This window comes from Salmo salar, chromosome 25 (assembly GCF_965601325.2).
Source record: "Salmo salar chromosome 25, fSalSal1, whole genome shotgun sequence".
Classification (NCBI taxonomy): domain Eukaryota; kingdom Metazoa; phylum Chordata; class Actinopteri; order Salmoniformes; family Salmonidae; genus Salmo; species Salmo salar.
The window spans coordinates 29,577,167-29,605,040 of record NC_138315.1 but is presented as its reverse complement, the minus strand read 5'-3'; the positions used below and the strand labels follow the sequence as shown (position 1 = coordinate 29,605,040).

General features: G+C 41.2%; 1 protein-coding gene across 3 annotated transcripts; it reads left to right on the top strand.

Annotated features, from left to right (window-relative positions):
- On the top strand, positions 1 to 26,692 carry LOC106586507 (uncharacterized). Of its 3 annotated transcripts, XM_082969091.1 has the most exons (11): positions 1 to 293; positions 6,867 to 6,973; positions 7,022 to 7,250; positions 10,586 to 10,618; positions 11,399 to 11,464; positions 11,619 to 11,705; positions 12,301 to 12,321; positions 12,428 to 12,445; positions 22,510 to 22,626; positions 23,927 to 23,980; positions 24,077 to 26,692. In XM_082969091.1, the coding sequence occupies exons 1-11, from the start codon at positions 233 to 235 to the stop codon at positions 24,106 to 24,108; spliced, it is 825 nt and encodes a 274-aa protein (XP_082825217.1). In that variant the 5' UTR covers positions 1 to 232; the 3' UTR covers positions 24,109 to 26,692. The 3 variants fall into 3 exon arrangements, with proteins under 3 accessions (XP_082825217.1, XP_045563313.2, XP_014029367.3); XM_045707357.2 differs by having other exon boundaries at positions 6,867 to 7,250; positions 11,414 to 11,464; XM_014173892.3 differs by having other exon boundaries at positions 6,867 to 7,250.
- The last annotated feature ends 1,182 nt before the right edge of the window (positions 26,693 to 27,874 follow it).

Sequence of the window (27,874 nt, the reverse complement as noted above, 5' to 3'; positions counted from 1 at the left end):
CCGTTAAAGTTGGTTTGATGCGGAGAAAAAGAAGGTGTAAGAAGATTGGAGCTGCAGCAGAGGCAACATGAAACTATAATCAGATCACACACATAGCCATGAAACTATAATCAGATCACACACATACCCAGTCTACATTACCAGAAACATAATCATTACTACTTGTATTATTTTCACTATTCAACAGAGAAGTCTAAAAGTCCAGCTTTGTAATTCAGCACACTGTGTTCCCATGATGTCATACCTGTGGATTCTCCTGCTGGGCAGTTTGGTGATTGGAGCCAAGACACAAGGTAAGAACTTTTATATCCACTAATGTACTTTGGTAAGAACTTTTATATCCACTAATGTACTTTGGTAAGAACTTTTGTATCCACTAATGTACTTTGGTAAGAACTTTTACATCCACTAATGTACTTTGGTAAGAACTTTTACATCCACTAATGTACTTTGGTAAGAACTTTTACATCCACTAATGTACTTTGGTAAGAACTTTTACAACTCATTTTATGGTGCTTTATGTTTCTGTTTCTACTTAGACAAGTAAGTCAAGTACTCACACCTTTTACACCCACTACTTCTGTGACATACATCCTCAATCTTTTTCTGTCTATCTCTACCTGAGGCTGATATGCAGAACAAAAATAATGTTGATAAACCTGCTCTGATGTATCATTATAAATACACGCTGTTGGCTATGTGCCAGATAGCATCATTTATTCAGCCTGATATGATGTTGGTGTGTAGATATGCATTATACTGTATGTATATAAGGGAAAGGGAAAGGGGATAGCTAGTCAGTTGTACAACTGAATGTATTCAACTGAAACGTGTCTTCCGCATTTAAACCAACCCCTCTGAATCAGAGAGGTGCGGAGGGCTGCCTTAATCGACATCCACATCCTCAGGCACGGGGAACAGTGGGTTAACTGCCTTGCTCCGGGGCAGAACGACAGATTTTTACCTTGTCAGCTCGGGGATTCGATCCAACAACCTTTTAGTTGCTGGCCCAAAGCTCCATAGTCCTTTAAGGTGTGGCCTACCGCATGTACAGTATAGTCTTACTGCATTTCTCTATAATGTGTGTACACTGGTAAAAATGTGTTTAATAAAGCATTTTGTGACAACTGCTGATGTAAAAAGGGCTTTATAAAATTCATTTCATTGAGTGTCCTATAGGTTGTGTCCTACTGGACATGTAATCATGTGGGTTGTGGACAATGTGATCGATCCCTTTCTGTCTCTGTCTGTGTCCATATTCTGTTTCTTTCTTCCTTCTTCCTTTTTTTCTTTCTCTCTACTCCTGTAGGGTGATTCCATGCCAGCAGAATCTGAAGATATTTTTGGTATCTTAGATTGTTCTAGCAATTCTCACATGGAAACATTGGGATGAAGGATATTTGAAATGCTTTTTACATTTGTATCACAAACCATTATTATTATTATTTTTAATCATGATGAAAGTGGCCATTTTAGGCCCTTTTTAGACTTATACGTACCTCCTGTAAGACCCTATGATCTGTGAACCGTACATGATACAGACAACCTCTTGGTGTCATTATACTCCTTATAGTGTGCTTTAAAATATGGAGTGTCTTGATCCTGAAATAAAAATTTTCACATTCATTTATTCAACATGAAACATATTAATATTAATATCTCAAAATGACCCTTTTTGATTTAGTTAATTTGAAGGCATATTGTTTGGAACAATATACTCTACAAGTATATCACATTTCCAGTGGGCTCTCTGCTAATTCTGAAGGTATGATACATTTTATGAGCACCACCAATACAGTGAATGGGAAAATGGATTGAAAGGAAACTCCCTCTCTGCCGCTGACTTGCTGAATGTGAAATCCTAAAGGAGTGCTGTGATTGATTAATGGTTTATAATCAGTGGTGCAAAGTATTTAAGTACAAATACTTTAGAGGACTACTTTGACAACAACTGATAATCAAAGAATGGGACGGAATGTAGAAAAATGAACGAATGGCAGGAAACAACATAATTGTGCATTAGATGTCACATTCTCAGTAGGATGAGCCTAGTGTGCTGTTATTAGATGTCACATTCTCAGTAGGATGAGCCTAGTGTGCTGTCGTTTTTTGGGGTATCTGTACTTTACTATTTATATTTTTGACAACTTTATACTTTTACTTCACTACATTCCTACAGAAAATTCTGTGCTTTTTACTCTATGCATTTTCCGTGACACCCAAAATACTTGTTACATTTTGAATGCTTTGCAGGACAGAAAATGGCCCAATTCACACACTTATCAAGGGAACATCCCTGGTCATCCCTACTGCCTCTGATCTGGCAGACTCACTAAACACAAATGCTTTGTTTTTAAATGATATCTGAATGTTTGAGTGTGACCCTGGCTATCCGTAAATAACAAAAAAAAACAAGAAAATTGTGTCGTCTGGTTTGCTTAATATAAGGAATTTTAAATGATTTGACTTTTACTTTTATTTTTGATATTTAAGTATATTTAAAACCAAATACTTTTAGACTTTTACTCAAGTTGTATTTTACTGGGTGACATTCACTTTTACTTGAGTCATTTTCTATTATTAAGGTATCTTTACTTTAACTCAAGTATGAGGATGTATTACTTTTTCCACCACTGCCTATAATGTCAATTTCTCTGTATAAAATGGGCCATATCAATTAAAATAGCAGAGAGCCCACTCTGGAAATGTGACGTGTTTGAAGAGTATATTGTTATAAGCAAAATCAAAATCATTGATATTCATATTTTTTTGTGTTGAATAAAATAATGTGAAAATGTATATTTCAGAATCTAGATACACTCCATATTTGAGAGAACACCATAAGGAGTATAATGACACCAAGATGCTGTCTGTACCATATATAGTGCAAGGACCATAGTCTTACAGGAGTCATGTATAGGTCTAAAAGGGCCTAAAATGGCCACTTTCATCATGGTTGTCTAGAAAATGGTTTGTGATACAAATGTAAAAAGCATGTCAAACATCCTTCCTCCCAATTAAGTTTCTATGTGAGAATTGACAGAACAATCTGAGATACCAAACACGTGTCCATGTTCTGTCACTCTTCCTCTATTTCACACATTTTCTCTCTCTTCCCCCCACTCTCTCTTTTCTCTCTGTCTGTCTCCCTCTACCCCTGTACCCATATATCCCGTACCAGTAGGCCTGTGTGTTGTCCTTTGACCAATCTCTATTTCACAACTAGCAGGGCTACAGGCATCTGGCTTTAAGAATGATTGTGACCTGGTATTAATGTGATATAAGAGTTATTACAGTCTCATCTGGCCTAAGTCATGTTGGTTAATGTCGTGAAATAATAGTTTTTGTTTTCCACAGAGAGAGTCTGAGTCCTGGCTGCCACACCTCCCTCCCCTCAGGAGACTCTGATCTGAAGCCAGTTCATTAATGAAAACTTCACATTATACTTCACATCTCAGTGTGCCACATATTGCTGGAACACAGCTTTACTGTATATCACACATGAGATGAGTGTGTGTGTGTGTGTGTGTGTGTGTGTGTGTGTGTGTGTGTGTGTGTGTGTGTGTGTGTGTGTGTGTGTGTGTGTGTGTGTGTGTGTGTGTGTGTGTGTGTGTGTGTGTGTATGGCAATACTAAAGGGCTGGGCGCTGCCTCAGTAACCCAATCCAGCCCAGCTGCAGACTACACCCTACACTCAGAACCAGTCTCAGCCTCTCTCATTCCCCTAGGGTTATGTGTGAGTGGGTGGGTGGGTGGGTGGGTGGGTGGGTGGGTGGGTGAGTGAGTGAGTGAGTGAGTGTGTGTGAGAGAGAGAGAGGATCCCCCACTGTATGTGTGTTTACACCTTTCAAATGCAAACACAGATTAAACAACACACATAAATGCACACACACACAGCTCAGAGACAGACCAGATGACTTAGTGGCCTTGCCCGAAATCTGTCTTGCCTACTACTTACGAAAACGACATACAGTGTACTAATCGTCCTGCATACTCTTTAGAACGTACTGTTTAGAAAAAACGAATTCAGTAAGAAACAAATAACAGCACACTAGGCTCATCCTACTGAGAATGTGACATCTAATAACAGCACACTAGGCTCATCCTACTGAGAATGTGACATCTAATAACAGCACACTAGGCTCATCCTACTGAGAATGTGACATCTAATAACAGCACACTAGGCTCATCCTACTGAGAATGTGACATCTAATAACAGCACACTAGGCTCATCCTACTGAGAATGTGACATCTAATAACAGCACACTAGGCTCATCCTACTGAGAATGTGACATCTAATAACAGCACACTAGGCTCATCCTACTGAGAATGTGACATCTAATAACAGCACACTAGGCTCATCCTACTGAGAATGTGACATCTAATAACAGCACACTAGGCTCATCCTACTGAGAATGTGACATCTAATAACAGCACACTAGGCTCATCCTACTGAGAATGTGACATCTAATAACAGCACACTAGGCTCATCCTACTGAGAATGTGACATCTAATGCACAATTTTGTTGTTTCCTGCCATTCGTTCATTTTTCTACATTCCGTCCCGTTCTTTGATTATCAGTTGTTGTCAAACACACATGGGTCTGAAAAGGCGATTCTCTTCTTCAATTGCGTGCAGAGAATTGTACTAGATGACGGCTGAAATTAGTATGACATCATTGCATTTAAAGCATACTCAATAAAATAAAAAAAACATCCTATAAACGTTCTATTTTCGCATTCCCAAAATGGCTAATATTTAGAACGCAAGTACAGTTTTTGGACATGGCCTTACACCCAGCTCAGAGCCAGACCAGGTCTACATGTAGAGACAGGAGCAGCAGTATATGTTCTAGATCAGTGGTTCCGTAGAATGTTCTAGATCAGTGGTTCTCTGCTGTGAGCCACCTGGATTCTACTGTGACCCTCCAGATACAAAAAAAAACGGGTACATCTGAAATGGCAGCCTATTCCCCACAGTGACCTATACTTTTGTCCATTGGGTTCTGTGTGGCCAAAAGTAGTGCATTTATTCCACAGGGCCAGCTGAAACAGGGAAAACAACAACAGGGTCCCTCCACGCCACCACACAATAGAAATACCTGAGAACACAATGTTCTAACTAACTGGAACATATCACCTGTCAACCACCTCACATTGTACTGGCTATCTGCTGTTACCAGAGAGGGCAAGGTTACCCACGCACACAGGCACACACACACACACACACACACACACACACACACACACACACACACACACACACACACACACACACACACACACACACACACACACACACACACCCCCCCCCTTAACCATCACTCAAAGCGTAGTGTACTGTACAGTATAGATTCCCTGACATTATAAGCGTCCCAGTGTTTTAAAATGTTTCAGGTTTTTAGCATTATGCCCGGGCTGCGCTGTGTGTGTGATGTTGGAGCTGCCCATGTCGTGATTTTCTCTTTTCTGTAGTAAAACTTTCCTTGAGTTGCAGTTTGCCCTGTTTTTATTATAGCACTGTGTGTAAGGGAGTTTAAGTGCGTGTTTGTGTGGGGTATGCGTGCCTCATCTATCGTTCCAACTGATGAGACCCAGCCCTCGCGCTGTAATATTGCGGAACTCCCAAATATGAACATTATGTTCTCTTCCCTCCCTTCTGTTCCAAACTTCCTGTTAACACACACACGTAATATAGGGGGGAAGCTGTCTCTATTAAAGATACAGACACTCACACACACACACACACACACACACACACACACACACACACACACACACACACACACACACACACACACACACACACACACACACACACACACACAACACACACACACGAGAGAGAGACACACACACAGACACACACACACACACACACACACACACACACACACACACACACACACACACACACACACACACACACACACACACACACACACACACACACACACACACAGAGAGAGAGACACACACACACACACACACACACACACACACACACACACACACACACACACACACACACACACACACACACACACACACACACACACACACACACACACACACACACACACACACAGAACATACCATAGAAGGAAGGCTGCGTCTCTGGCATGTCATATATACACACACATGGGACTAGAGGAAAGGCATTGGCACTGCGTCAGTCTCAGGATAGGGTCTCTCAAGTACATGAGTCATACAGCTTTAGAAAATGTCTAATATCACATGAGAACAGCAACACATTGTATCATTTTTGTGGTTCCCCTACACACACGTATGTACAGTATGTTTAAGGTACAGTAGTCTAAAGTCCCTGTCTTTCGTTTCCTGACGAAACTCTCACATACAGTACCGTACACACATAAGATGACAAGCCAGTCTGTCTGTCTTGGTCATTGTTGATGTTGGATTGTGTTTGACTATTGATTCTGTTCTCTAGAACAGGGAAGGGTAACTCCAGTCTCTGAGGGCTGCAGAGTGTGCAGGCTTTTGTTCCAACCCAGCTTGAACACCTTCAACTGATCAGCTATTCAGTGTAGACCAGTTGAATCAGGAGGTGGATCAGAAGCAGGGCTTGAACAAAAGTCTGCATACTCTGTGTCCCTCCTGGACCAGCTGGCCATGCCTGGTTTAGAGAAATAAGAGGGTTGAAGTGAGAAGGTTGTCTGCTGTTTCGCTGTTACACTCTCTGGCACACTGCTGCACCTTACATACAATTGTGGAATGTCACAGCCGCCTCTGACTGCAACACACACACGCTCATTAGAGTAGACCTATCATATTTATCTGTGATGTCGTAAAATGTGATGGGGTACACTGCTGCTGCCTAAAGGACAAGTCTGTTCCTCTCTCCAGAAGACCCTGCTACTGAGCCAGAAGCGAAGGAACCAGAGGCAGAAGCAGCAGAGCCTGAGGCCCCTGCAGAAGAAGTAGCTGCCGAGGAGGCCCTGGTAGCTGAGGAGGCCCCTGCAGAAGAAGTAGCTGCCGAGGAGTCCCTGGTAGCTGAGGAGGCCCCTGCAGAAGAAGAAGCTCCGGCAGAAGAAGAGGAGGAGGCTGCAGAGGAGGAGGAAGTTCCAGCCACAGAGGAAACGGCTCCGACAGTTGAGGAGGCTCTGGCAGAAGAGGAGGCTCCAGCCACAGAGGAAGAGGAGGCTCCGGCCACAGAGGAAGAGGATGCAGAAGTAGTAGACGAACCAGCAGTAGAAGCAGAGGCAGCCCCTGAAGCTGAGGCTGAACCAGGTGAGCCAGACACACGCACACACATGCACACACAGCAGGTCAAACACCCCATATGCCTACAGTACATTCATAATCTTTGCATACAAGTGTATAGGACCAGTTTCAATTCATTTAGCTGTATAGCGTTGGGTTTGAGTTCTTGGATCCGTTTGTCCTTACTTTTTTGAAATCTGAATTGGAGGGGATGGAGTTACAGGTGAAGTGGGTGGGGAGGGTCAAGTACAATTTAGTTGGCCTTCTGATGAATCTGATCAACACAGAGTCAACAGCCAGCCACAGTAACATATTCTGACATTCTAGCCGATGAACTTCTCGTAGGACACTGTATAAGTTCTATTCTAGACAGACAGAAGACACAGAAGAATTTTAGAATGTGTGCTGGAATGCAAGGCTAGAGAAAGTGTTCTGAAAGCAGTCTTAAACTGTAAATCCAAACACTTTAACACTGTGATTCTGCCAGTGTGTAGACCTCAAGGCACTATCCTGTATCGCATTGGTTCCCAAACTTTTTATAGTCCTATACCCCTTCAAACATTCAACCTCCATCTGTGTACCCCCTCCAGCACCAGGGTCAGCACACTCTCAAATGTTGTTTTTTGCCATAATTGTAAGCCTGCCACACACACACACGATACGATACATTTATTAAACATAAGAATGAGTGTGAGTTTTTGTCACAACTCGGCTCGTAGGAAGTGACAAAGAGCTCTTATAGGACCAGGGCACAAATAATATAATAATCAATCATTTTGGTCTTTATTTAGCCACCTTACATATAGAACCTTATTTGTTCATCAAAAATGGTGAATAACTCACCACAGGTTAATGGGAAGGGTGTGCTTGAAAGGATGCACATAACTCTGCAATGTTAGGTTGTATTGGAGAGAGTCTCAGTTTAAATCATTTTCACATGCAGTCAGTGCCTGTATTTACTTTTCAAGCTAGTGAGGGCTGAGAATCCACTCTCACATAGGTACGTGGTTGCAAAGGGCATCAGTGTCTTAACAGCGCGATTTGCTAAGGCAAGAAACTCTGAGCACAGCCCTATCCAGAAATCTGGCAGTGGCTTCTGATTAAATTCAATTTTCACAGAACCACTTGTTACAATTTCGATGAGGTTCTCTTGTTCAGATATCGGTAAGTGGACTGGAGGCAGGGCATGAAAGGGATAATTAATCCAGTTGTTTGTGTCGTCCGTTTCGGGATTGTACTTGCGTAATTGTGCACCCAACTCACATTTGACATTGTCCGAGTTCATTTGCACGCAAAATATCATACATTGATGGAAAGACCTGTGTGTTGTCCTTGTTAATGCAGACAGAAAAGAGTCCAACTTTTTAATCATAGCCTCAATTTTGTCCCGCACATTGAATATAGTTGCGGAGAGTCCCTGTAATCCTAGATTCAGATCATTCAGGCGAGAAAAAACATCACCCAGATAGGCCAGTCGTGTGAGAAAGTCATCATCATGCAAGCGGTCAGACAAGTGAAAATTATGGTCAGTAAAGAAAACTTTAAGCTCGTTTAAAAAAAACTTTTCAATACTTTGCCCCTTGATAACCAGCCCACTTCTGTATGTTGTAAAAGCGTTACATGGTCGCTGCCCATATCATTGCATAATGTAGAAAATACATGAGAGTTCAGGGGCCTTGCTTTAACATAGTTAACCATTTTCACTGTAGTGTCCAAAACGTCTTTCAAGCTGTCAGGCATTCCCTTGGCAGCAAGAGCCTCTCGGTGGATTCTGCAGTGTACCCAAGTGGCGTTGGGAGCAACTGCTTGCATGCGCGTTACCACTCCACTATGTCTCCCTGTCATGGCTTTTGCGCCATCACTAAAGATACCAACACATCTTGACCCCCAAAGTCCATTTGATGTCACTAAGCTCTTCCAGAACTTTAAACATATCCTCTCCTGTTGTCCTGGTTTCCAGTGGTTTGCAGAAGAGGATGTCTTCCTTAATTGACCCCCATAAACGTAACGGACATATACCAGGAGCTGTGCCAGGACCGCCACGTCTATTGACTCATCCAGCTGTAACGCATAGAATTCACTGGCTTGTATGCAAAGCAGTAATTGTTTCAAAACACATCCTGCCATGCCACTGATGCGTTGTGAAACAGTGTTGTTTGATGAAGGCGTTGTCTGTATCGTTTTTTTGGCCTTTCCCCCCAGCATTGTCCCAGCCACATCCGTGGCAGCAGGAAGAATTAAGTCTTCCACTGTAGTATGGGGCTTGCCTGTCCTAGCCACTTGGTAGCTCACCATATAAGACACTTCTAGCCCCTTCTTATTAATGGTATCTGTTGCTTTTATACATGTCTTACTACTTTTATTTATTTATTTTTCTTTAAAGAAAAATCACAATCACATTTTTATTTGGCGTACCCCCCGACGGCACTGCGTGTACCCCCGTACCCCAGTTTGGGAATACCTGCTCTGACTGATTAAATTCAAATGGATCGGTACTGGATGTACCCCTAACAACATACATACCCACACACCCCTCCCTCTCTCTCCACCCTGGCCTCAGACTAGATGTAATATGGTAAATGTAAATATGTGAAGCTCAAATTAGTCTGATATGTTATGTTTGTTATGGTTACATAAGACAGAAGGTTACTTAAGCCAAAAAATCAAAAGGAGGGTGGTTGGTCAGGGAGGATGGGTGGGCGTATAACGTAAATGTCTTGCAACCCAAAGGTTGTGTGTTCGAATAACATCACAGACAACTTTAGCATTTTAGCTAATTTGCAACTATTTACAAATATTTTACTACTTTGCCACTACTTAGCATGTTAGCTAACCCTTCCCCTAACCCTAACCTTAACTCCTAACCATAACCTTAACCCTAACCTTAACCCCTAACCTTAACCCCTAACCTTAACCAGACACCTAGCCACCTAGCTAACGTTAGCTACAACAAATTGTCATTTGTAACGTATCAGACGAAATGGATGATAATCTACAGCGGCTGTGTAGTAGTGAGTGATACTGTTGGAAAAGAAGATGAAGATAAAACACAACATCAACACATTCACACCCCTTATCCCTTAACCCTCACCTCTCACCTGCCAATATTTACAGTTAGACATTGACATCTGGGTGGTGTTCATTTGGCCCCTAAAAACACAAAACGTTTGAAATGGAAAAACTGAAATATAGCTTTCTTTGACAAGTTCAGGTAGTACCTGCTCCTTTTTAAAGAGTTTTCCCCCATTTGCTCCAACTGAACAAACAACTCTGTCCTCTCAGACAGTCATAAATCAGCCTGAAGGTGCTGCTCATATTTCTCTGTGTTTATGTCTGTTTCTATGTGTCTGTTTTTTTTGCAGATGAACTAGATTTGTCTGAAGCTATTGAACCAGGTAAGAATGGTTTATTTACTTTGGTAAATCGGACTGTCAGTACCAAACATTTCTGCTTTCCCCCCTACATTTACAAGACTGCAGTTTTCTGATGAACCAGTAAAGTTAGTTTACTATAGAAGTAGAGACACAGTTTTACTGTGTTTGAGAAGCTCCAATGTCAGACTTTAGTGAGCTGGTTTTTATTAATTTCAGGTCTAGCTCACCTGCCACTGCTGCTCTTACAGCTAGGTCTACAACCCTGGAGTCACAGATACTACATGTCTATACAGTGTGCAATGCTACTTTAGTCCTGTAATCCTATATTCACCTCTCCTCCCTCTTCCCTGACAACACATAATATATCAACAGCCTTCCCTGTAGCTCAGTTGGTAGAGCATGGTGTTTGCAACGCCAGGGTTGTGGGTTCGGTTCCCACGGGGGGCCAGCACAGAAGAAAATAAAATGTATGAAATGTATGCATTCACTACTATAAGTCGCTCTGGATAAGAGCGTCTGCTAAATGACTAAAATGTAAAATGTAACACCTGTCTCACCTTCCCTCCCTCTTCCCTGACAACACCTGTCTCACCTCTTCTCCCACTTCCCCGACAACACCTGTCTCATCTTCTCTGACAACACCTGTCTCACCTTCCCTCCCTCTTCTCTGACAACACCTGTCTCCACTCCCCTCCCTCTTCTCTGACAACACCTGTCTCACCTCTCCTCCCTTTCCCCTGACAACACCTGTCTCACCTCTCCTCCCTTTCCCCTGACAAAACCTGTCTCACCTCTCCTCAGTCCTTCCTTTTACAGAGGCGGAGCATGAAACACCAGCAGAGAGTGAGCCCACGGAGGAGAAGACAGGTGAGAGTCTCAACGGCCTGTGTGACTAAGCACGTGTTTTTATGTGTGTGTATGTGTTTCAGGGGGGAGGGCTTGTTTGGCTTTACACACCACACTAAAGTTGACACCACATTGTTGATATATGAAAACTCAATGTTTTAATGAACTGAAACAGGGGGAGATTTGGACCTGGAGGACGCTATAGCTGAGAATGACGAAGACACACCTGCGGGAGGGAAGAGCCGCAGCAGGGGTTCAGTTGGTTAGTATCGTGTACTGCTGCTGCTAGTGGCTACAACACATGCGGTATGGAACTGGGCTAGAAGACTTGGCTCCAGCACAGTATAGAACCAGACAAATGGCTGTTAACTGAAACTGATACTTGATATAATAATGTGAACATTTCTACATCATTACGCTGTGTCCGATTGATTACATTCTGATATACAGTTAGATATGGAGTCTCTATGGATGAGTCAGAAAACAGCTTTTACAATATATTAACTGCTCAGGGCTCATTGTGGTCTATGACCAATAAAGTGACTAATATAGACTATTGAGTCACATGCAGGAGGTTTATCATGCTCCAACATGCATGAGAAGCAGAGTCAGAGAGGCCTTAGCGCCTTCAGGTGCTGCAGCTTACAGAGAGTTCCAGGCAATAATGACTCACATTCACTATGATCCATATGCAAATATACATTTGATTAAGTACAGTACGTGTGTGTGGGTGTTTGCATGTAGATTTGTCCTTTCCGACCGGTTAGAGCAGAAACTCTATAGCAGTAAATACCTTCAGGGCATCAACTAGATTAACGACTGGGTTTGAATAATGCCTCCCCCTTCTCTTTTTCCAGCCCATGCAGCAGAAACAGAAGGTAAAGGCCTTGCTTCCCCTAATGACATATTATGTGCGTGTGTTTTATTTGTGTGTGTGTTATGTGAATAATTGTCTGTTTCTTTTATTTTATTTCTTCTAATCAGGCACAGCTGAAACTCAAGGTGAGTCCTGCTCCCTCGCTCTCTGTCTCTCTCTCCACTGTGTGTGTTCTGGATGTTTCCATACTGTGGAAGAGTTTGGTTTCCATACTGTAGAATAGTTTATAGTTTCCATACTGTAGAATAGTTTCTAGTTTCCATACTGTGGAATAGTTTCTAGTTTCCATACTGTATAATACTTTCTAGTTTCCATACTGTAGAATAGTTTATAGTTTCCATACTGTAGAATAGTTTATAGTTTCCATACTGTAGAATAGTTTCTAGTTTCCATACTGTGGAATAGTTTCTAGTTTCCATACTGTAGAATACTTTCTAGTTTCCATACTGTAGAATAGTTTCTAGTTTCCATACTGTAGAATAGTTTCTAGTTTCCATACTGTAGAATACTTTCTAGTTTCCATACTGTAGAATAGTTTCTAGTTTCCATACTGTAGAATAGTTTCTAGTTTCCATACTGTAGAATAGTTTCTAGTTTCCATACTGTAGAATAGTTTCTAGTTTCCATACTGTAGAATAGTTTCTAGTTTCCATACTGTAGAATAGTTTCTAGTTTCCATACTGTGAAATAGTTTATAGTTTCCATACTGTGGAATAGTTTCTAGTTTCCATACTGTAGAATAGTTTCTAGTTTCCATACTGTGGAATAGTTTCTAGTTTCCATACTGTGGAATGGTTTCTAGTTTCCATACTGTAGAATAGTTTATAGTTTCCATACTGTGGAATAGTTTATAGTTTCCATACTGTAGAATAGTTTATAGTTTCCATACTGTGGAATAGTTTATAGTTTCCATACTGTAGAATAGTTTCTAGTTTCCATACTGTGAAATAGTTTATAGTTTCCATACTGTGAAATAGTTTATAGTTTCCATACTGTAGAATAGTTTATAGTTTCCATACTGTAGAATAGTTTCTAGTTTCCATACTGTAGAATAGTTTCTAGTTTCCATACTGTGAAATAGTTTCTAGTTTCCATACTGTAGAATAGTTTCTAGTTTCCATACTGTAGAATAGTTTCTAGTTTCCATACTGTAGAATAGTTTCTAGTTTCCATACTGTAGAATAGTTTCTAGTTTCCATACTGTGGAATAGTTTCTAGTTTCCATACTGTGGAATAGTTTCTAGTTTCCATACTGTAGAATAGTTTATAGTTCCCATACTGTAGAATAGTTTCTAGTTTCCATACTGTGAAATAGTTTATAGTTTCCATACTGTAGAATAGTTTATAGTTTCCATACTGTGGAATGGTTTCTAGTTTCCATACTGTGAAATAGTTTCTAGTTTCCATACTGTAGAATAGTTTCTAGTTTCCATACTGTAGAATACTTTCTAGTTTCCATACTGTGGAATAGTTTCTAGTTTCCATACTGTAGAATAGTTTCTAGTTTCCATACTGTAGAATAGTTTCTAGTTTCCATACTGTAGAATAGTTTATAGTTTCCATACTGTAGAATAGTTTATAGTTTCCATACTGTAGAATAGTTTCTAGTTTCCATACTGTAGAATAGTTTATAGTTTCCATACTGTAGAATACTTTCTAGTTTCCATACTGTGGAATAGTTTCTAGTTTCCATACTGTGGAATGGTTTCTAGTTTCCATACTGTAGAATACTTTCTAGTTTCCATACTGTAGAATAGTTTCTAGTTTCCATACTGTGAAATAGTTTATAGTTTCCATACTGTAGAATAGTTTCTAGTTTCCATACTGTGAAATAGTTTATAGTTTCCATACTGTAGAATGCTTTCTAGTTTCCATACTGTAGAATAGTTTCTAGTTTCCATACTGTGGAATAGTTTCTAGTTTCCATACTGTAGAATAGTTTCTAGTTTCCATACTGTAGAATACTTTCTAGTTTCCATACTGTAGAATAGTTTCTAGTTTCCATACTGTGAAATAGTTTATAGTTTCCATACTGTGAAATAGTTTATAGTTTCCATACTGTGGAATGGTTTCTAGTTTCCATACTGTAGAATACTTTCTAGTTTCCATACTGTGGAATAGTTTCTAGTTTCCATACTGTAGAATACTTTCTAGTTTCCATACTGTGGAATAGTTTCTAGTTTCCATACTGTGGAATAGTTTCTAGTTTCCATACTGTGGAATAGTTTCTAGTTTCCATACTGTGATATGCGGGGCTCAGTGTCTTAACTGTCCCTTCTTGTCTCTCTCCCACACATTCCATTTCCATTGTGTGTGTGAATGTGTGTGTCTGCGTGCATGTGTGTAGGTGTGTGTGGCCCGTATGTGTGTGTGTGTGTGTGTGTGTGTGTGTGTGTGTGTGTGTGTGTGTGTGTGTGTGTGTGTGTGTGTGTGTGTGTGTGTGTGTGTGTGTGTGTGTGTGTGTGTGTGTGTGTTAGCCAAGGTTATTATAGTTTTGTGTTTTTTTATTTCTATTCGTTTTTTGTTTTTTTTGAAATTCTGTTTAGTTTCAGTTAATTTTCAGATCTGATTTGCTAGTTTTTATTTCGTTTTAGTTTTATACATTATATCAGTTCGTTTTTTTAGAAAGCATGCGTGCGCTTTTAGTAAAAAAAGTTATATCTAGAGCCTAAAAGGGTTCTTTACGGTCCCCATAGGAGAGCCCTTCCATGTAGAACCCTCAGAGGGTTCTGGTACCAAAAAAGGTTCTCCTATGGGGACAGACAAAGAACTGTTTTGGAACCTTTTTTCTAAATGTGGGAAGCTAGGAGCCATTTGTGTTGTATAGTTTTTTGGGGGATGTCATTTCTTGCAACTGGGGGGCAGTAATACATAAGTTAATGGGTCAGGCTATAGGTTAGGTTAAAAACAAAATAGTAGCTTTAATACAAAAAATATATTTATACTGAACAAAAATATAAATGCCACATGTAAAGTGTTGGTCCCATGTTTCATGAGCTGAAAAAAAATATCCTAGACATTTTCCATGCACACAAAAAGCTTATTTCTCTCAAATGTTGTGCACTAATTTGTTTACATTCCTGTTATGAGCATTTCTCCTTTGCCAAGATAATCCATCCACCTGACAGGTGTGGCACATCAAGAAGCTGATTCAACAGCATGATCATTACACAGGTGCACTTATTGCTGGGGATAATAAAAGGCCACTCAAAAATATGCAGTTTTATAACACAACACAATGCAATTGGCATGCTGACTACAGGAATGTCCACCAGAGCTGTTGCCAGAGAACTGAATGTTAATTTCTACCATAAGCCGCCTCCAATGTGGTTTTAGAGAATTTGGCAGTACGTCCAACCGCCCTCACAACCACAGACCACGTGTATGGCGTCGTGTGGGCAAGGGGTTTGCTGATGTCAACTTTGTGAACAGAGTGCCCCATGGTGGCAGTGGGCTTATGGTATGGGCAGGCATAAGCTACAGACAACAAACAAAATTGCATTTTATCGATGGCAATTTGAATGCACAGAGCTATCGTGATGAGATCCTGAGGTCCATTGTCGTGCCATTCATCTGCCGCCATCACATCATGTTTCAGCATGATAATGCACAGCCCCATGTCGCAACGATCTGTCTCATTGTGCATATCTAGACTCTTGCTCCTGTAAATACAAATGTGAATCTGCAAGAAAATCATATTTAAATGTATATCAAACAAATTTTTTTTATTTTGACCCTGATGTCACGCATTATATAAAGACCCATATACTTTAATAAAGCAAACAAATAAATATCTATTATAAAAGTGTAATAATGGTCAACGTTCAGAATCAAATTAATGTAATGGAAAAACAACAACATTAAAGTAATAATAATATTAAAAATATATATAAGAGAAAAATGAAAAATATTGTTGGTATTTATATAGTCTATATACTATAATTATAATATATGGAGAAGATAGTACATTTTATGTTTCCTCCCTTAACTTGTGGCAAGCTGTGACATATTGTGCTGCCAACTCTATCACCACATACCTTTGCACCAAAAGTAAAGAAAGTGTTTGATTGTTGTTTGATTGTTCTGTCCAATTTTTGGACATTTTCATTATGAATTTGGGGGAAAAGGACTCTCTAGGTAATCTATATTTGGGAAAGAAGATTAGAAAGTGTTCTTCACTTTCTATCTCTCCTGACCCACAGTTATGACATACTGTATGTAGTCAGTCCTCTCTGGCCAGCCATGTTTTTTGATGGCGTCCTGTTTCAATTGCCAGGCTATCATCACTAATTCTGTATTTGGTTTATGCTTTTCTTTGTTTGGGGTCTTTTACACGGGTTAAGTATTCTGCTTAAGTGAAGTCTTTCTCTGAACTTCAACCTCTCTTTGCCAATAGTCAATGTATGCATTCTTATTATTCACCTCCAGCTGTCTAAGTTTTGCCCTTGAGGACAGATTATTTGTGTTCATGTCGATCTTGTGTATTTGGGCCAATTTTGTTAAGGTGCCACTCTTTGGGCAAAGACTGTTGACCATAAATGATCTGTACTTGCATGAACCTTCCAAGTTCTGCCCTGCATTCATGGTTTGTGGAATTTCTTTGTACATTTTGTACATTCTTTCTGTGGATTTTCTGTGGGTGTTTTGCCCCATGATGTATATGTCTCTCTCTCTCTCTCTCTCTCTCTCTCTCTCTCTCTCTCTCTCTCTCTCTCTCTCTCTCTCTCTCTCTCTCTCAATTTCAATTTAAGGGCTTTATTGGAATGGGAAACATATGTTTACATTGCCAAAGCAAGTGAAATAGATAATAAACAAAAGTGAAATAAACAATATTTTTTTTATAGTAAACATCACACTCACAAAAGTTCCGAAAGAATAAAGACATTTCAAATGTCATACAAAAGGGCAAATAAATAAACATAAATATGGGTTGTATTTACAATGGTATTTGTTCTTCACTGGTTGCCCGTTTCTTGTGGCAACAGGTCACAAATCTTGCTACTGTGATGGCACACTGTTGTATTTTACCCAATAGATATGGGAGTTGATCAAAATTGGGTTTGTGGGAATTAGTTGATATATATGTTGAAGAGGGTGGGGCTTAAGCTGCATCCCTGTCTAATGTTGTATGTTTTTCCCCCAACACCACTTTCCATCAATTTGTATAGCAGACCCACCTGCCAAATTGAGTCAAAAGCTTTTTTGAAATCAACAAAGCATCAGAAGACTTTGTCTTTGTTTGGGTTTGTTTGTTTGTCAATTAGGGTGTGCAGGGTGAATACGTGGTCTGTCGTATGGTAATTTGGTAAAAAGCCAATTTGACATTTGCTCAGTACATTGTTTTCACTGAGGAAATGTATGAGTCCTCTGTTAATGATAATGCAGAGGATTTTCCCAAGGTTGCTGTTGACGCATAGGTAGTTATTGGGGTCAAATGTGTCTCCACTTTTGTGGATTAGGGTGATCAGTCCTTGATTCCAAATATTGGGGAAGATTCCAGAGCTGAGGATGATGTTACATGGTTTAAGTATATACAATTGGAATTTCTGGTCTGTATATTTTATCATTTCATTTAGGATACCATCAACACCACAGGCCTTTTTGGGTTGGAGGGTTTGTATTTTGTCTTGTAGTTCATTCAATGTAATTTGAGAATCCAGTGGGTTCTGGTAGTCTTTAGTAGTTGATTTTAAGGTTTCTATTTTATCATGTATATGTTTGTTCTTTGTTATAGGGCCAAAAATATTGGAGAAGTGGTTTACCCATACATGTCCATTATGGATAGATAACTCTTCGTGTTGTTGTTTGTTTAGTGTTTTCCAATTTTCCCAGAAGTGGTTAGAGTCTGTGGATTCTTCAATTACATTGAGCTGATTTCTGACGTGCTGTTCCTTCCTTTTCTGTAGTGTATTTCTGCATTGTTTTAGTGATTCACCATAGTGAAGGCGTAAGCTCAGGTTTTCTGGGTCTCTATGTTTTTGGTTGGATAGGTTTCTCAATTTCTTTCTTAGGTTTTTGCATTCTTCCTCAAACCATTTGTCATTGTTGTTAATTTTCTTACTTGACATGTTTTTATTTGATAGGGAAGCTGAGAGGTCAAATATACTGTTTAGGTGAAGTTTACACTTTCACTATTACAGTGAAATGTTTTGTCCAGGAAGTTGTCTAAAAGGGATTGAATTTGTTGTTGCCTAATTGTTTTTTGGTAGGTTTCCATACTGCTTTCCTTCCCTCTATACCATTTCTTAATATTATTCAGTTCCTTTGGCTTTGATGCCTCATGATTGAGTATTGCTCTGTTCAAGTAGACTGTGATTTTGCTGTGATCTGACAGGGGTGTCAGTGGGCTGACTGTGAATGCTCTGAGAGACTCTGGGTTGAGGTCAGTGATAAAGTAGTCTACAGTACAGTCGTGGCCAAACGTTTTGAGAATGACACTGTCAGAATGATTCTATCATGTAGGAGGGGTGAAGTCAGGCGCAGGAGACCAAGGTACGTGAAAACACACATTTAATGAGCAAGTCCAAAAAGTGCCGCAAAACAAGGCGGGGTACAACACTCCAACGAAGGATAGAATCCTAAAATGAGTCGGGACGCAGCCCAGCAAACCCTAATGCCTAATACAGTACGGCAGAGGAAAATCAAATCCCCAACCTACGAAAAGACCACACAAAATAATCCCTCACAAACCCAAACCAAAACCAGACAGACTAAATACCCCACTAATGAATTAACACAAAGCAGGTGCTAACCTCAACAGACTATACCAAATGAAACAGAAAAGGAGATCGATGGCAGCTAGTAGAAAGGCAACGATGACCGCCGAGCGCCGCCCGAACGGGGAGAGGCGCCACCTTCTGTGGACGTTGTGACAGACACTAATATACATTTTCACAAAGTTTTCTGCTTCAGGGTCTTTAGATATTTTTGCCAGGTGTTACTATGGAATTCTGAAGTATAATTACAAGCATTTGATAAGTGTCAAAGGCTTTTATTGACAATAGCGTGAAGTTGATGCAAAGAGTCAATATTTGCAGTGTTGACCCTTCTTTTTCAAGACCTCTGCAATCCGCCCTGGCATGCTGTCAATTAACTTCTGGGCCACATCCTGACGGATGACAGCCCATTCTTGCATAATCAATGCTTGGAGTTTGTCAGAATTTGTGGGGTTTTGTTTGTCCACCTCTTGAGGATTGACCACAAGTTCTCAATGGGATTAAGGTCTGGGGAGTTTTCTGGCCATGGACCCAAAATATCGATGTTTTGTTCCCCGAGCCACTTAGTTATCACTTTTGCCTTATGGCAAGGTGCTCCATCATGCTGGAAAAGGCTTTGTTCGTCACCAAACTGTTCCTGAATGGTTGGGAGAAGTTACTCTTGGAGGATGTGTTGGTACCATTCTTTATTCATGGCTGTGTTCTTAGGCAAAATTGTGAGTGAGCCCACTCCCTTGGCTGAGAAGCAACCCCACACATGAATGGTCTCAGGATACTTTACTGATGGCATGACACAGGACTGATGGTATCGCTCACCTTGTCTTCTCCGGACAAGCTTTTTTCCAGATGCCCCAAACAATCGGAAAGGGGATTCATAAGAGAAAATGACTTTACCCCAGTCCTCAGCAGTCCAATCCCTGTACCTTTTGCAGAATATCAGTCTGTCCTTGATATTTTTCCTGGAGAGAAGTGGCTTCTTTGCTGCCCTTCTTGACACCAGGCCATTCTCCAAAAGTCTTCGCCTCACTGTGCATGCAGATGCACTCACACCTGCCTGCTGCCATTCCTGAGCAAGCTCTGTACTGGTGGTGCCCCGATCCCGCAGCTGAATCAACTTTAGGAGATGGTCCTGGCACTTGCTGGACTTTCTTGGGCGCACTGACGCCTTCTTCACAACAATTGAACCGCTCTCCTTGAAGTTCTTGATGATCCGATAAATGGTTGATTTAGGTGCAATCTTACTGGCAGCAATATCCTTACCTGTGAAGCCCTTTTTGTGCAAATCAATGATGACGGCACGTTTTCTTGCAGAGGACGAACAATGATTCCAAGCACCTCCCTCCTTTTGAAGCTTCCAGTCTGTTATTCGAACTCAATCAGCATGACAGAGTGATCTCCAGCCTTGTCCTCGTCAACACTCACACCTGTGTTAACAAGAGAATCACTGACATGATATCAGCTGGTCCTTTTGTGGCAGGGCTGAAATGCAGTGGAAATGTTTTTTTGGGATTCAGTTCATTTGCATGGCAACGAGGGACTTTGCAATTAATTGCAATTCATCTGATCACTCTTCATAACATTCTGGAGTATATGCAAATTGCCATCATACAAACTGTGAAAATTAATATTTGTGTCATTCTCGAAACTTTTGGCCACGACTGTACTACTGCCAAGAGATGAGCTATAGGTGTACCTACCGTAGGAGTCCCCTTGAAGCCTACCATTGACTATGTACAGACCCAGCGTCCGACAAAGCTGCAGGAGTTGTGACCCTTTTTTGTTGGTTATGTTGTCGTAGTTGTGCCTTGGGGGGCATATGGGGGAGGGAATGCTGTCACCTCCAGGTAGGTGTTTGTCCCTTATGTGTTGAGGTTGTTATGTTCTTGTCCAGTTCTGGCATTTAGGTCAGCACAGACTAGTACATGTCCCTGGGCCTGGAAATGATTGACTTCCCCCTCCAGGATGGAGAAGCTGTCTTCATTAAAGTATGAGGATTCTAGTTGGGGGATATTGGTAGCACACAGGAGGACATTTTTCTCTGTTGAGATAATTTCCTTTTGAAATTGTAAAGTGTTCCTGTTTTGATTAATTGAATAGAGTGAGTTAGTTCTACTCTATACCAAATTAGCATACCCCCTGAGTCCCTTCCCTGTTTCACACCTGGTAGTTTGGTGGCTGGGACTACCAGCTCTTGTAACCTAGAGGGCAACCAGTGGGTCCATCTCCTCTATACCATATTTCTTGTAGGATGACAATGTCTGTATTTCTGATATTCCAGGATGAGATAGTGAAGGCTTTGTGTTCCATAAAGTGTCCAATGTTGTTAGTCGTGTGGTTTGGCCTCAGACCATTGGCTTGGTCTAGTGCTCTCTCTCTCTCTCTCTCTGTCTGTATTACAGGGTGGTGACTGATACAGCTCCAGGCTCTATATGAACCCTAGTATTAAAAGTCCAATAGAACAGAGAGGCAGTTTTCCCACCTAATGATTAAGCTATGTTCATCCATACACAGATACAAGCCATGTAGGTCTACACACAACACATTAAACCTGAAAGTACACTACAGTGCCGTTTTTGTTGCTGCCCCTTCACATAAAACATAATATTAATATGAATAAATTACTCATATAAATAAAAACATTGGATAAATAAACATATTTTTATGTGTGTACACTTTTAGAAAAAAGGGTTCCAACAGGGTTCTTCGGCTGTCACCATAAGAGAACCCTTTTTGGTTCCAGGTAGAACCCTTTATGGTTCCAGTTAGAACTCTTCTGGGGTCTATGTAGAACCCTCTGGGAAACATGTGGTATCTCTACTATGTGGTTGCTTGGTATTTACTTGACAGTGGTATTCATGCAGTCATCTAGAGGTTGATTTGCAGGTGCATTGGGAGATTCAAAAGAAAATAAACTTCCTCACAGCTTACTCTCAAAGTATCCCTTGTTTATTGCACTAATGTATTGGGGAAAGTGGAACAGTGAAGTGATACTTAGCAAGTGAAGTGTGATGGGGCGTGGGGGCGGGTTCTATTCATTTGAACTATGGTTGTTATTTCTTGTATTTATTGACTCGGTTGTGATAGTATTCTGTCGTGTTACATTGTCTTATGTGGAAGAAGTCAGATTGACAAATAGCTATATCTGCTGACAGTTGTGTGGAAGGTAACGTATTGTAATTATTGGATGTATGTTTCAGAATAATCTCTGCTGTATCTGATGTTACAGACACACACCTCACACACACTCGTCACACACACTCAGCACATTTCATAGGGAACGCCACTGCTCTGGACACAAGCAGAGCCCAACAGTGTATATACATATGGTTATGGATGCAACAGCATCACACTGCATCTTTGTTGCGAAATACAGTATTGCATATCTACTGTGAAAATACTGTATATAACCACCTAACATAACCTTTCAACAAGCTGCATTATAAGCAGTGTTATAACCACTGTTGTCTCTATAGGCTCTAGCTCTGGCTCGGTGGTGGGCATTCTGTGTGCTATTGGCGTGGCGATCGTTGGAGCTGCCAGTGGATACTTTGCCTATCAGAAGAAGAAGCTCTGTTTTAAGAACAGTGGAGGTGAGATTCTATCAACTACATACTGTCTGCTGCTGTAGCTGGCTCGTTCCACGGAAAGAGTACCTTTTGCGTCCCTTTGACACTTTAAGTAAAATTGTGCAGCAATATTTATTAAATGAAGAGCCCGTTAATATAGACCACATGGAAAATTCAATAAATCTGATTTTCTATATGAATAAAGACTTGCTTAAGTGCCAAAATTCATCATTTTAACATATCCCTCTGTGACTTCTAGAAAGAATTTAATCCACTGAATCCCAACATTTATCAATGTTTTCACCAGTATTGTAAAGCCCTAGTCATTTTTTTGCTTTGACAGAGTCATTTCTGAAGATTATTATTTATGTCATGTGATTAGTGATTCATTTAATAGTCAGATTATTCTGTCCCTCATTTTAAGGTCTACCCTGTTACATGAACTGAACTCTCTTTTTAATATGGTGAAACTATTCAGAGATATTATGTATTTTTTTACATCTAATAGTCAAATCATAGTGTAAAAGCAGGTGAGCTGGTTCTACTCTTTTTGGCCATGTGGTGGAAAACTGAACGGGTCGAGCATAACATGTCAACCCTGTTACCCAAAGATAGACGGGCTAGAAAGGTTTTAACAATTCAGACCTGGATTCAATAAGAGTCATAGTGTAAAAGCGATAGCCAACAACCACATACATAGCTGACGTTTTGTTGATGTTGGTGGTGGAACTGCGTTGGAGCTGTCAAATTGGTGAGCAGCTGCTCTTGTGATCATAGTCTCGAAGCCACACCCACCCAATGGCATTAGAAGTTCAGAACGAGAAAGTGTAGGCTATATAGAAATAATGACGCTCAAATTCAAAATCATTAAACAAAATAATTTGGATTTCTTTCAGCCTTCCAGTGTTCGAACTTGTAAACAAGGCTGCATGGGATTTCTTTTAATGCGACTTCGTGCAGCCAATAGCAGTGTCCGCTTTAGGTATAATGCTGGGATACGCTTGTGGATTTCACAGCGCTAACGCAGTTCCACCTCCAACATCGTCAAAATATCAGCTATGAGGATTTCGGCTAAAGCAGATCTGATCGAATCGGGCCCTAAAAATGTTGGTGAACTTTAATTCAATTCCCACTCCCTGTTGCACACAACAAGCTTCCTTTCCCCCTGTCAAAAAAATAGATTTATGGCTGATTTAAGATGCAATTGTCAACCCTGTTATTTTAATTGGCACTTTATAGGCACTTACTATCTTCTTTTTTTTAAATTTAACCTCTTGAGATGGGAAAGAGAGAAATAGTAATGAATTCCCTGTCTCTCCATCAGGGGATGTAGAGAGAGCCCGTAAGGAGGAGGCTGAGACCCAGTCGAATCCCCAGGGTATGTAGTATCTTAATAAGTCAAACACATCAACCACTAGTCTGCCGGTGTTGTGATTGTCCGTTGTTAACCCAGCGTGTCCTTTTCTGGTTGCAGTTCTCAGCAACTTGCTGACTAAATCCTCCTAGATCGTCTGAGATTCCAATGGAGAAGAACCAGGACCAGCAGTTTACCATAACACATACGCACACACACACATGCACATACGCACACACACACATGCACACACTCATACACAGATCCATCCCAATCTTTAGGCCTTAAACTGATTATAGTTGTAAAACTGTGAGATAGTGGTTTGGAGGTTATGGCTTTCAGCACCACGTTAGAGTGAGACCAATCAGTAGTATCTCAGTGTCTTCTAAAGATCACATTTGTAATCCGTTAAAAAAGGGGTGATATTTTCTGTCCACTTAACAGCACCGAGACAATGTAGACCTATTTCTCTGTTTACAAGTACTGGGAAGTTCATCTGGGTACCTGTCATTTTAGCTAACATTCCACTCCTTGCCACTCCTGTCATTTGCCAAAGAGACTGGTTTATTGACATTCCTAAAGTTCAAAATGCGAACTGGATTTTCAATTACATTGTGATTGGAGGATAACTGTGACGGTTATCGAATCAGGATCAAATCCTCTGATCTTCTCAAGCTCATAATGATAGAATGTTCATATTTGAAGATTGCCGAAAGACAATGAATACAAGGAGTGGCATGTAATTGGCTGAACAGCAACCGGGCTACAGTTCCCAGATTATTTTGGATAAAATGGACCATCCTTTACTTGAAATGTTACCGTTGTTTGGCTCTTTACAATGATTTAATAGTGCTGAAGATCCATGATATACTGCTGATCTTCAGTACTACAGATTGAATCAAGCCCTTACTGTGTGTGCTGTAGCCAACTCTTCTAGCCTGGTGTCATACTGTAGCCAACTCTTCTAGCCTGGTGTCATACTGTAGCCAACTCTTCTAGCCTGGTGTCATACTGTAGCCAACTCTTCTAGCCTGGTGTCATACTGTAGCCAACTCTTCTAGCCTGGTGTCATACTGTAGCCAACTCTTCTAGCCTGGTTTCATACTGTAGCCAACTCTTCTAGCCTGGTGTCATACTGTAGCCAACTCTTCTAGCCTGGTGTCATACTGTAGCCAACTCTTCTAGCCTGGTGTCATACTGTAGCCAACTCTTCTAGCCTGGTGTCATACTGTAGCCAACTCTTCTAGCCTGGTGTCATACTGTAGCCAACTCTTCTAGCCTGGTTTCATACTGTAGCCAACTCTTCTAGCCTGGTGTCATACTGTAGCCAACTCTTCTAGCCTGGTGTCATACTGTAGCCAACTCTTGTAGCCTGGTTTCATACTGTAGCCAACTTACATTTTAGTCATTTAGCAGATGCTCTTACCTAGAGTGACTTACAGAAGCAATTAGGGTTATGTGCCTTGCTCAAGGGCACATTGAGAGACTTTTCACCTAGTCAGCTCAGGGATTTGAACCAGAGACCAATCAGTTACTGGCCCAATGCTCCTAACCATTAGGCTACCTGCCACCTCTGACTACCACTCTTCTAGTCTGGTCTGGTTTCATACTGTATGTGCTGTAGTCAACTCTTCTAGCCTTCTCCCATAATAAATGTATCCAACTCCTCTATCATTGTCAAGCCATACATGTTTTGTGTGACAATGAAGGAACTCAGAGAGGAGGTGGCCAAAGCACCAAAAGACTGGAACACCAGGCTAGTAGTGTTGTTCTGTGAAAGCTGGTTAGAGGAAGCTGTGTGAGAGCTGGTATGAGGACAGAAAATATCACCCCTGTTGTGTGTTTGCTGGGTATTTGAGGGGCTTGGGGACCTTGTCTAAAATACAACAATGTATGAGAACATTTAGCTCTGTTGAAATGTTAAAATAGTATGTTACAATATAATGCTGTACTGCTCTGTAAGTGCCTTACATTAGATGTTTCACATGGGAATCCTTTTTATGACTATCTCACTACTAAGGCCAGTCTGAAATGGCTCCCTATTCCCTCTATAGTGGAATACTTTTGAAGCCCTGCTATAAGGGGAATAGGGAGCCATTTCAGACACAGCTCTAGACTCAGGCAGGGGTCTCCAACTGCCCACCCAGCAGCTATCCAGGACCAGAGTTGGAGAACCCAGTGTCTGCTTAACGCTACAGGGTCCACCCAAACAGTACTGTGCTGGCCAGCATATTTTCTTTTCACATTATTCTTTCCAACATGGGTCCAGCAACTATGGGAGATGTGTAACTGGGCAAGCCCAGTACAGCTTGGTTTGGCTCAGTAGTGTGAAAAGGGTATACGACTAACTGTATGCAGAGTCAGCCTGGGAGGAGCTCACCGCTGAACACACAATAAATAATGTTCCAGTTCACAGTGAAAGACTGAGACTCTTGGAGAAGCAATTTCTGATTAGCCTGGTCCCATGAGCTGTGTGTACTTTAGCCAACTAACTCCTCTGAATATCATTGTCTTGACAAGACTTCTTTTGGAGAATAATTTCCCTCTCCAAAAGAGTTCATAGTAAGTGTAATGACGATACAGTGGTATACAGAGTACTCCACTCTTATATTTAATGAATCTGTCTTTGTTATCGTGTGTTTGAGAATTGTGTGATTTTAATCCTTTAGCACATATTTCTTTTTGAATTGTGTAAATAATACTGGAGATAGAAATAAAGGAGCTGTTCAGGGGGAACTATGTGTCATGTGTCTGCTGTGTGTGATGGGCGTGACAAACCGTGTCTTGTGGCATGCAGGTGACCAGGGTTGAAACCCAGTCAGTAACATATGGATCAGTGCTGCTGGAGACACAGCTGCCTGAATGAATCAGACATGAAGACATGACCAGAACAGCTTGATATGCCAGGTATTCATCATCATAGGGCGGCCACACGCGCACACACACACACACACACACACACACACACACACACACACACACACACACACACACACACACACACACACACACACACACACACACACACACACACACACACACACACACACACACACACACACACACACACACACACACACACACACACACACACACACACACACACACACACACACACACACACACACACACACACACACACACACACACACACACACACACACACACACACACACACACACACACACACACACACACACACACACACACACACACACACACACACACACACACACACACACACACACACACACACACACACACACACACACACACACACACACACACACACACACACACACACACACACACACACACACACACACACACACACACACACACACACACACACACACACACACACACACACACACACACACACACACACACACACACACACACACACACACACACACACACACACACACACACACACACACACACACACACACACACACACACACACACACACACACACACACACACACACACACACACACACACACACACACACACACACACACACACACACACACACACACACACACACACACACACACACACACACACACACACACACACACACACACACACACACACACACACACACACACACACACACACACACACACACACACACACACACACACACACACACACACACACACACACACACACACACACACACACACACACACACACACACACACACACACACACACACACAGAGAGAGAGAGAGCAGTGTGTAGACTTGGTAGTGATCGATAGTGACAGGCCCATAAAGCAAGGCCTGGGGCGTCAGGTTCATTACTGCAGGTATATGTGGGAACCTGCTGGGAAATGCTTCTCAACACACATATCATCATCATGGCATCCATAAACCATCACTAGCTAATTAGATCAGCAAGTAAGGGCTT

What these genes read in the sequence shown, in the direction of transcription:
- LOC106586507 (XM_014173892.3), top strand. Translation starts at nt 233, where the DNA reads ATGATGTCATACCTGTGGATTCTCCTGCTGGGCAGTTTGGTGATTGGA. An exon ending in GATTGGAGCCAAGACACAAG is followed by an intron (nt 294 to 6,866) that starts GTAAGAACTTTT and finishes TCCTCTCTCCAG; the next exon opens with AAGACCCTGCTACTGAGCCA. An exon ending in TGAAGCTGAGGCTGAACCAG is followed by an intron (nt 7,251 to 10,585) that starts GTGAGCCAGACA and finishes TTTTTTTTGCAG; the next exon opens with ATGAACTAGATTTGTCTGAA.